This window comes from Anoplophora glabripennis, unplaced genomic scaffold (genome assembly GCF_000390285.2).
Source record: "Anoplophora glabripennis isolate ALB-LARVAE unplaced genomic scaffold, Agla_2.0 scaffold1396, whole genome shotgun sequence".
Classification (NCBI taxonomy): Eukaryota; Metazoa; Arthropoda; class Insecta; order Coleoptera; family Cerambycidae; genus Anoplophora; species Anoplophora glabripennis.
The window spans coordinates 1-11,801 of NW_019417471.1; the positions used below are offsets into that span (position 1 = coordinate 1).

Below are 11,801 nucleotides of genomic sequence, written 5' to 3' on the forward strand. Positions count from 1 at the left end.
GATTACTCTTTAAGGTGGCCATATCCCTGGCCGAGATATAGTCAAATTTCTGGCATTTTTAGGTATTGAAATCTTGAAAAGTAAAACGTGTAGAACAAAAGTAAGCGCAAAAATAAAATCCTTGATGTTCTGTTTATTCATTGTTACTATTTAAATTTACTTAAATAAAATAATAACTAAAAAAAAGCGTTTGTAAAACACGCGTTTGCTGTTATCCTAACCCCATATTTTAAGAATTATTTTCACGTACTTATAAATAAAAGTAAACAATTTTATATGTAGGACTATAAGCAAGTAAATGTTATGAGAATATTTACATGTGAAGTTATATATAAAAAAGTTAGTATTTTCGTAGATTTCCGTACCTAAAACCTTGATGGTTTGATCGTTTTTTGCATCTGTTTGAAAATACTCAGGCGGCGTGTTTGAAAATACTCAGGTGGCATGACATAACATTCCTATTATTTGATAAGCTTTAGATTATTCAGTATTAAATGTTTGTGTATTAAATGTGTATTAAATGTTAAATTATTTGTCTTTGCGGAAAACAGTATTTAAAGAATATGGCGCCCTTAAGTTTTTTGACTGAGAAGGCTTTGAAAAGAAACAAGTTTGACGTTTAACATTATTAGAAGCGTGTTAACACAAATCAAAAATGGATCTTGGCAAGGACATTTAAATAAAGGGGACTTATTTATTTACATTTCTAGATGAAGCCTATTCACAGTCTAATTGTATTATTGTTGTCAGCTGTATAATTATACTGGAAATATAATTAATATTTTTATCGCAATTTTCATCACAATTGTGAAAATTATTATTATAGGATAGTATTATTAAGTTATGCATACAATATTGTTAAATTCTGNGCGTAGAAAAGAAAAGTATTGACATTCCTCTGTGCGTAAGTGGTCCACGAATGAAATATTAGTAGTGTCAATGGATGAAGAATTTCCAAAGCCGGAATAAGTCTTCTTTACGTTTCGAGAGACATATCGCTGTCTTCTTTACAAGAAGCTCTAAAATAGATTCCTTTGGGTTTATTTTGCTTGTCTGTGTGACCAAAAATCTTTCCTATTATGTCAGACCTTTTCCTGAGAAACACAGCGATATGTCTCGCGAAACGTTAGGAAATCTAAATTGATTATGTGGCAACCAATCTGGAAATTGTTCAACCATTAATAACACCAGCACAAAAAAAATCACGTGCGAAGATGTAGGTAGACTCCGATAAAACTAACTTTTAGTTAAAATTTGGCTCCAAATATTTAGGGTTGGCCATTTTAATTAATAGAATATCATTTTGATGAGCTGATTTTGTAAAATCTATATTTAGGGTGAAAATGGACACAAAAATCGCTCGATTTAGCCAAAGAAGAAGTCTTCACTTCGCTCGGACTAATGACATTATGATTAATCTTTGTTTCTGCAGTATCTTACTCTTTTGTTTTCAAATGATCTGCGAAGGGGATGACTTTTTTCTTTTTTTCGTCTGTAGTTTCCGGTATCTGTCATTTAAGATTCCAACAACAGTCAGCTAACATATTTACGTTTCATCTTCCTTGATATCGCTTTTCCATTTCTTTGAGGTCCTGATGGAACCTTTCGCCCTGTTCTTCGCTAAAGTCCCTAAGTAATCGAGGTGTGAATCGAGGGAATGTAACTTTATATGATTACTCTACTTACTCTATGGATAGAGCAGCTTTCGTATAAAACATCTTAAAGAAGTTTGTAGGTCGCACTTTAATTTTGACTATGGTATCGATTATTGGCATCAAAATGAGTAGCACTACCGGAGTCTACATCTTTGCACTGGAGTTTTTTTGTATGCGGGTGTAATTGTCACAGAAGCCTGCAAACCAAATTAATTTTAGTTTATTTTACTTTGTACCCTCATACTACGTATATGCCAAAATAGAATTTAGTTGTCATTTGTTGTTTCAACGATTTAAAATGAATGAAGAAAGAAAGAATTTCCGGACATTCGTTTATAGGAGCTCGAAATGTACAACAAAATACATTCGCAAATACACCTCCTAATTTTCTACACGTATTTAAGAAACGCCTGTACATTAAAATGGATTATTGGTATTTCATTCACCTAAGAGATTCTCAAGGTTTCTGTCCATGTTCGTGAATTACTTATCAGGTTTCCCAACTTAATACTGACCCGATCAATAAACTCCAATTCCACGTGCCCACTCACTAAAATTTATTCTAGAATTCATCGATATACATCTCTTTTTGTCTGGCGTGCGAACGCCTTTATGAATTATAACAATCCACAGATTATTCAACTCCAGCACACTTTCCCATGGCGTATCCTAGCACACACGTTCATTGTTACATGTTTGGTAATGAAAGTGTAATAATTATTATGCTGGCTATTTGCGACACGAATTTCGTAGCCGCCAAATAAAATTCGTTATCTACGAATCGGACTTTCTTCCGTTTTGAGAGAAAACCGGCGCGTTTATGTACACGCACGTATTTTGCTTTCTTTTGTCATTTTTATAAATTAATATCGTTCGTTTAAGTGGGGCAATGAGGTAATTTGAATGTGACAGTACCATGGACGTGGCCCATTTAACGTTAAAGTATTCGATTCTATAAAATGTATTTAGTAACATTACAGGGTGTTCACGCTTTTGAAGAATTATTTTTAATATCAAAAAGAACCCAGCACTGGCTTTATGAAAATGTGGGCTCGGTCAGATTGGTTGAAATTGTGGTAAGTTGTTTGGCTTGTTTGGCTGACCAAAAGTCTCCACAGCACTGACAGTCTGACAATGCGTCAGTTCTGCTGATGATGGTTGCACACTAGTATGAGTAGAATATTGCAATAAAAACAGTAACTTTTAAAGAATGTTTATAGAGTGACCTAGAGGTTTTAATATGAGATTGTTTGTTCTCTCCCTCCTTCTTCCCCATCATTTGAGTGGTGGGGCCTCGGGCTTGGGACCTGTATGTCGTCCAGTCTGGTATTTGGTATATGTCAAAAATGTTATTTATCAGCTTTTCGAAGTCATCCAATTTTTTCTATAAACATTTCACAAAAGTCACTGTTTTTATTCTACTCATATTACTTTGCAGCCACCATCAGCAAAACTGACTTGAACCACCATAAGTAACAAGGAATTTCGGACCCAAGTACTATGCGCGGAGACTTTTGGTCAGTAACAAAACTTACCACAATTTGAGCCAATTTGACCGAGCCCACATTTTCATAAAGCCAGTGCGAAGATTCTGAAAGAACCAAAACGATATTTATAAAGTGTGCATGAGCAGTGACACCGCTTCTACCATTTAGCCCAATATATAAAGCAGTATACTTCGACAACAGTAGAGGTAAAAGAAATGGTTTGAATATTTTGTTTTTTTTTTGTCTCTGCAATATATTTACCTACTGCTTGCATTAAAATTGGTTGTTTCTTAACTGGTGTCTAGTGTGAATAAAATTTAGTAATAGAGTGTTATTAGTTTTGTTACGANGTCACCTCATACGTCACCACATATGTCATTTCAAGGGCGAAAGTGGAGGGGGGAGACTCACAGACGGTTAAAATACCCTACTAATAAAGTTTTTTTGTTATACAGGGTGTTCCTTTCATGTTTCAAAAAAACTTGTGTGCAAGTTCCTCATGGAAAAATAATAGGGGTAGTACTTTGAAAATCACCTATACTTCGAAGCCGATACTATAAATTGCCCGTATAGCCGCAAACAGAGCAGCACGCACATGTCCAAGAATATTCAGTCTGTCACTACAAGTGCCCAGAAAATAATGACATCTATTTGGCACCAACTCACCATTTTTTCCTCAATGAAATGGCCTTAATGAATTAAAATATTATAATAAATTTTATTTCACAATAGTATTACAATAATAATTAAATACACGCCAGTCAGAAAGAATTACATTTTTATGTAAGTATTCGATACCTATGTATGTTTTCAACCACGAAAATTGAATAATTCCAAATATTTTGAATTTTCAGCACCAAGAACGGCGGTGACATCATTTTTGACAGTAAGGGTATGAAGCAATTACTCATCAGCTTTCATTTCGACTTTTATAATGTCATAATCAGGATGTTATTGAACCGGCGAGAAATATATGTTTCAAAGTTTTGTTTCATTTGTCGCATTAACCTCATAAAAAGCTGCTTCAGTTTTAGTCAGTAATCCCTGAAATAATTTTGCATATAGTCGTAATCATGACAAAATTGTTAATTCTTCAGGAGATGAAGTGGGGACAAGTCAAATAAAAAAAGTTTTCTATTTTATTTCACCACTCTGTAACTAACCATCCACTAAGGTATTAACAATCTCACAATTATCTAAAAAATCTATTCATCTCGAACTAAAATGAAGTTAATATCGATAAATTTATTACAAGTGCTCTATTTTTAGGACATTTTTTTGTGACAGAAACTGCTCTAGATTTCTATTGTCATTGTGGCATGAAAATATAGATTTCCCCTTTAATGTACTTAGGTATCTAAGTGTTTGTTGTAAGTATTTATTGTTTTCTATGCAAATACATATATTTTACGCTATATATCTTATAAGAGATAAAGTAGATAGGCAAAATAAATCTGTAAATATCGATGACAAATTGCAAAAATTAATAATCTGCTTAAAACAAATAAAGTATAAGGACATTATTATTATTTTTGAAGTACTCACTTTAAAGCTATTGAAACGTAACCGGAACAAAGTCCATTTGCTTTATTTAATCGTACGAATACACTTATAAAAAAATTCAAATAAAATAGAATGAGATGCTTTATTCAAAATAAAATGAAACAGTATTTAGTAAATACATGTTTGTATTTCATATTAGAATTATGTCCTATGAATGAGAAGCTGTGTAAAAATTACTCAATACTATGCTAATGTTACACATTTCTGAATATGGGGAACACAAAGTTGTGCAAAAATAAACATAGACGCCCAGTTTTATAACAATAATTTGCTTCCAATGTATCAGAAAAAAACGCCGTTCTTTAATTTCATTTGGTCACAAAGATATATACTGTCGATACAATTGGAGAGCGTACATTTCATTTTCTTCCACAATAGTAAAAGATAATCATCCCTTGCTACATAAATAACCATTACGGTGTAGGGTACAACTTTTTCTGTAGGCTATATCTAGACATCTGAAACTTTGTGGCGTTTATCAAATAAATAAACAGTAGTAATCTATATTATGTTAGTAAGCGGCAATACACGTTGTGGTAGCAGAAATAGGCTAAATCTGTGATCAAACCTGTGCCGCTCTATGCTCCCGATACACAATGCTACTGACTGCCACAAAAACACGTTCCATATACTCGATCAAGCAAAGCCGCAAACTCATTCACACATTCACAAACGACAATGAAATGTAATGTTCTTCAGAAAAAAAATCTGGATTGTTCACCGACAAGCTAGGCTGACAGGTGCCGCTAGATGCGCATCGAATAAATTGATCGATGCGAGGCTTCGGATCAGGGGCAGACATGTACATGTTGTTGCACAATGATGGTGTAGTGTGATTACTAAAATGTGACGTAGTTGATTTTTCGCCACTATTAGTAAAGATAACATCTATTAAACATTTCGACTATTTTAGATATGCGCCTGTGACCTCGTAAATGTTGAACTGCCGACGAAAGATCTTAGCTGTTTGCCAAATATTACAGGTGTCATTCATTGCTAGACGGAGCTGTAGTCCGCAGAGCAGTTATTTCCTATAACGTCATTAGTTAGAACTATAATTTCCCCTGGTGCGGCACCAGGTATCGTTGGCAGCAACGACAATTAATAATGGCATCCTTGTCATCAATAATAAAACCTACTATTAGTCCGGTCAAATTATATTGTATTTGTTGCATTAAATTGTTATATTGCTGTTTCAATTATAACATCTGTGTTATTTTGACTAAGGGACTGAGTTTTTTTTGAGTGTATATTCTCAGAATAGTATAGTTTATACATACAAGAGACACAAATAGGCATTTTTACTTGCATTAAGTGCCTGACTATATATATACGTGGCATACCGGGTAGGAAAGTACCGATGGTCTATCTGAAGTTACGTAAGAGCGATAAAGTAAGCCATAGAAATCCATGCGATAAAGAAGGATAGCTATAATGAAGGCGTCTCATAGTCACCGCCCATTTCGCCCTTCCACAAATAAGATCCACTTCTTATTTGTGGAAGGGCGAAATGGGCGGTGATTATTAGACGCCTTCACGATACCCATCCTTGTCTATCACATGGATTTCTATGGCTTACTTTATCGCTCTCACGTAACTTCAGATAGATCATCGGTACTTTCCTACCCGGTATATGTGCATATTATGTAGAACGTGACTCCTTCAACTTTTAGAATCGCGATATCTCAGGAATTACCATTCTTAGAAAAAAAGTATAATCACCATTTTTGTAGATAATTTTAGGATCTATAATTTTTGTCAGGACTACTTTTTTGATAAAACTTACCGTTTTCGAAAAAAATCCAAAAAACCTCAAATTTTGACCCCGAATAACCTTTTTAGCACATGGGATCGATGGGGACTTTTGACACTTTATTTCTAATGGTGTCCCCAAGGTCTCCACCAAAATTTAGCTCTGTCGTTATTTGAAATGTCTATTTTGACCGGGTTATATGGTGTAGGATAAAATTTGGGGTAATGTAACGGAATAAAAACAGTTTCAAGATGGACCATGTTTTTTTATTAGATTGCATAGTGAAAAATTTCGCAATCCATATCGCAGATATGAATTACATGATGGGATATGTTCCGTCATATGCGATACCGCATTGATTTATGTTACGAATCATCTTGAAGTATCCGTTCTCTCCCCATTCAGTTCCCCAGGAGTTCTTGATCAGCCAGTAGTCGACGCCGTTCAAGGTGCCATAGCCAACTAGGAGTATTCCGTGGTCCAATATCGTCTGGCTGCAAGTGTCGTCGACAAATACTCCACCAGCGTAGTTCTGGAAGTTGTCGGCTGTCATAGACGCAGAGATGGGTCCAACGTTTGCTGTGGGGAAAATAAACACGTTGATAATTTCATGAAATGGCAGTAAATTATTTTGAATCTGTGAATACCCTCTCTAATTTTCAAATGGTACTTCAAATTGCAATAAATAATCAATTAACCAATAATTATTGTTAAAATAAAATCGTTATTCTTATTTAATAGAACACATTTATCTCTCATTATTATTATGAGATGATATTATAGTCCCTATCATATTATGTCATGTTAAGTGGTTGTTTAATTTTGTTTATTAGATCATTTTTTTAGCAAAGCTGAAATTCATGGACAATATAGAATGTTGAAGACATCTGACGAAATTAAAGCAATCAAAGAAACCATTTATATAACACATATAAAATTCCAGGTCCAGATTTGAGCATAAATCTTCATAAAAGGCAAGTGACAAAGAGTTTGGACCTCCTGGGTTGGAAGATTTTCTAGCTCTTTCTCTAGGTTTGTGGCGTAACTATTTAAGAAGTGAAAATAATCCATCTCACTTACCGACAGCATCCAACAACAGGCTTTCGTCTGCGTCAAGGTTCACGAAGCCTTGGACATTGACGACACTCTTCGATCTGTCGAATAGACAACTTCCTTGGACTGCAGTGTATGGGTAGTCGCTTTCTGTTTCGATTCCGTTGTCTCTAATGTAATCAAATCCGGCTTGCATCCATCCTCCATCACACCCTGCGTTCACGGTAGAGCAGTCGACCAAGTTTTGTTCGCTGAGGCTCACCAGGCTACCGGTCTTGACGAAATAACCTCCTTCCACAGCACCAGTCTAGATTCAAGTACAGTTATAAATTCATTTTTGATTTCAGTTTAAATTAAAAAAAAAACCTTACTATCAATTTGATTAGTCTTGATGATAGCAACAAGTGTAAATACATACATATATTTAAAGGAAAAAAAAACGTAATTTTAGACTAGATATTTAAGATTCTTTTCTCGTGAATATTGATGATGCAGAAGAAAGTCTTTAATCTTAAGCAGGGTATGCTAAAAACTTCTTTATCCACGACTATTGTATAATGTACCCATTATACGTCTGTTTGCTCGACCTTATTAATACCCATTAATCACGGCAGTGATTAATGAGTCATTAATCACTACTGTTAGATGCTTCCTTGATTTAGCTATAATATTATATTGTTCTGCTACAATCAATCGGTTTTTGAAATTTTATCGTATAAACCGCTAAATATTTTCAATTCAGTGCTGTACATATAAAAAAAAATAAATAAAAAAGTGAAATTTCCTGGACCAGATTCGAACCCCGGACCCGCGGTTGGAACGGAAGTAGCATCTACACTGAGCCATAAGCGACTACGTTTGTGCGTGTCGTATATCTATTTCTTAACATACCATGTTTTTCAAAACATTTCATAAATCTAAGTAGCTTTTAAAACAAAACAAATTTGACTCAAACCTGTCAACATTATTGTTTCTGTGGATAGATTTCTCAGTGTTTGGATATTTTGTGTTAAATTGCGTTAAAAAACGAACTAAAAACAAAAAAAACTTCAACAAAAATATTTAGTAGTCGTGGATAAAGTATAGTATTCTACTCCCGTATAATGGCTATTATCCACTCGGTGATTTAGGCCACTCGCCTGCGGCTCGTGGCCGTAAACTTCACCTCGTGGATAATACCCATCATTATACGCTCGTTGAATAATATACTATTATAGTTGCTTAATGAACCCCGGTAAATAACGACAGGGCTAGCTAAAAAACTTACAGAAAGGGTCATGAAAAAAGTTTTCTTAGGATCAAAGCACGCAAGCTTTGGAGAGAGTGCTGTAAAAAGAACATGGAAAATGATTAGGTTTCAAGACCAAGGGACGGAAATATTTAATATGGATTAAATCAGACACAGAAAAATCTCAGAGCAGCCTGGAGCAGCGACCCACATGATAAGGAAAAAAATACCTACAGCACTGAATGCCCAACAAGAGCCGCAGGATCCTTGATTCTTGACTTCGGTGACGGCTCCCTTGGAAACCCAATTCATCTCTGCGGGAGCTCCGAGACCAGTGTTTTTGTGCCAAACGGTGGGTTCTTTGCGAAGAGGTTTCACAGAAGCGCTATAATTCAACATAGCCTTGAATTCTTCTGGGGTTTTGTCTGTGAATTGGTTGATGCCCATGTAGTACGAAGATTCTCCGTTGGCGTATTTCTCATTGTGTGCTTCGATGATGCGCAAGTTGCTTTCGAAGACGGTGTATCGGTGTTGTTCTTCCCTGAGGTTTCTGTAGTCCCGTCCAAATTTTTCCTAGAAATTTTGACAATATAGTAACCGAAAACAGTGATTAGGTGTCTCTTTCGTTTTATACGTACCTTGAATTCCTGCCACAACTGTTGGTCGGCGTTAATTGCCAAAACTAAGGCAGTCAGAACAACCAAGAACCTCATTTTGCTTTTTCTGGAAAAAATAATCAATATGCAATCATTTATTACCCTTAAAATAATAACGACGTCAATATTTTCAACATTTCTAAAGTTTTTTCAGACAAGATCTATTAAAATAATAAAAGTTACTTACCTTTCGAACAACAAAAAAGAGTACTAAAGAAGTATCCCAATGTTGCCCTTATATATTACAGTTTATATCTCTACGATCTTCAATGGAGTGCTATAAACATCGTTTAATGGTTATCGACAAAAACATTTTTCTGTGGAAGATATTATCTCTTTGTCAGAGTGTCATCTCTCAATTTTAATTGTCCGCTGTTATAAATGTATTGAAATCACTTGATACGAGTATTAGATATTTCTAAGACTTTATACTGATTTTTGTTTTCTGTGCGTTTCAAAGTAATACATGAAATAACAAATCAATCAAAACTTTAATTTTACGATTTATTTGTAGCTTAATTTCTTTTGTAATTTGTTCGTAAAAGCTGTTAGGAAAGTTACAGAAAAGTCATTTTCTTTTTTTAATAAAATTTTCAGGATTTGTTCTCAAGATCTGAAAAACTCAGTGGCGTATCATTTTTTTCCTCAATGAATACGCTAATGTGTTAAGTATCGCTTATGACAATCCAAATCCAGTATAAAACAAACAAATTATAAAGGTAGCGTCAGTTGCAATTTTTCTTTCAAGTTATTGAGACATACTTGAATAAAAGTTGGAAATGATAAAATGTACATTCCCTTACGAGAAAATTGATTTGATTTATTTAATCCTATGACTATGTCGACTGTAACTGAAAACAATTTCAGTTAAAACTTTAATTAAATATCACTGATTTATAGAAAAATACCCACAAATATCTGTTTTAAGAAAATTTCCTTTGATGTCATAAAAATAACGAGTGCATAAAAACGATAAAGTAACAAAATAGTTGTCAAAGTGCTTGAAGAAAAACATTTTTTCCGTACAAGTTCATCTCACATGATAACTATGACAAAGGATAGGATAAAATTTGCGGTAGTGTAACAGACAAGAAACAGTTTTAATAGGCATTTTACTAGATTACTATGAAACAATTTTCAAAACGTATTCACAATCCATATCGCAGATATGAATTACATGACGGGGTAAGTTGCTCCGTATTTGATACCGCATTGGTTCGTGTTACGGATCATCTTGAAGTATCCATTTTCAGCCCAATCAACACCCCATGAGTTCTTAATCAGCCAGTATGGTACGCTGTCCTGGGTACCATAACCGACGACGAGTATTCCATGGTTCAATTCAGTTGGAATGCATGTTTCGTCAACGAATATTCCTCCAGCAAAGTTCTGGAAATTGTCGGCGTTAATTGCTGCGGAGATGGGTCCAACATTTGCTGTGAGGAAAATAAAGATATCAATATTTCCGTAAAATCCAAGTAAATTATTTTAGACCTATCAATACCTTTTCAAATATTTTTATATTATTTTATTTTATTTATAAAGGCCAGTGTTACATACATACACTTAAAAGTGTTTACAGGCGTCCAAAAAAAAAGAAAGTGGTAAATAACAATACACATAATGATAGCAATCAACTAACTGTTATACAAATATACGTAAACAACATATAATTAAAATAAATAGGATAAACGACATACTCAGCCTTATTCATATACGATAATACTGTCTACTAACATCCTATTAAGATCCTACTAAGAAATTTGTATTCATAAAAGGAATTAGTAAACTATTAGTCCTAGTTGGTAACTAAATTTTTAGTAGCGTGCTGGGGTATGTTTATCGGAGATAGTATAAAAAAACCGCCATCTGTCATCTCGTCTGCCTACATTTGAAGTTTCAAGTTTTTTGAAAAGTCTAACCAAGATATTTTTAGTTATAGTCCACAGTACAGGCCCCCTCTGGAAAGTTGATTACCACATACTTTATAACTCCTGAGGGGCATCCTTTTGACGAGTCTACCACATTTTTCCTCTACGACTTTTCTCGATTCCTCCGCTTTTCCACTCGGAAAAGTCCAAAAACATGGCAATTTCCCGGGGTCTTGAAAACTCAAGACCACATCTTTTATTTTTAGCTTAAGTAACTGGAAATTTTGTTGCAAATGCCGATTTAAATTTGTCCGACAGAAATTCCTCCGACATTGACGTGTCTACCGGTCGAAACATGCCAAAATAACAGGGTATTGAAAATCAATTACCACATAGGTAATTTTTAGTAAAATTAATTGTAAATAATTAATTCAGTCAAAAAGTATTGTTGTCCGACAAATTTCAAGCCGCGTTTTTTCAGTCCGACAGCTGGAAATCGGAATTTTCACGGGGTATGAAAAATCGATTACCACAT

The 11,801-nt window shown here is 34.5% G+C and overlaps 1 protein-coding gene across 1 annotated transcript in view; it reads right to left on the reverse strand.

Moving 5' to 3' along the window:
* Positions 1-6,702: 6,702 nt before the first annotated feature.
* The window catches only part of LOC108914553, an 11,172-nt gene continuing 6,073 nt past the window's right edge, over positions 6,703-11,801 (reverse strand). The window contains exons 5-10 of the mRNA XM_018720383.1: positions 10,572-10,831; positions 9,583-9,605; positions 9,378-9,462; positions 8,974-9,312; positions 7,539-7,818; positions 6,703-7,037 (exon numbers count right to left, since the gene is read on the reverse strand). Of these exons, the coding sequence (XP_018575899.1) occupies positions 6,775-7,037; positions 7,539-7,818; positions 8,974-9,312; positions 9,378-9,462; positions 9,583-9,605; positions 10,572-10,831 (1,250 nt within the window). The 3' untranslated portion in view covers positions 6,703-6,774. The remainder of the gene's footprint in view (positions 7,038-7,538; positions 7,819-8,973; positions 9,313-9,377; positions 9,463-9,582; positions 9,606-10,571; positions 10,832-11,801) is intronic.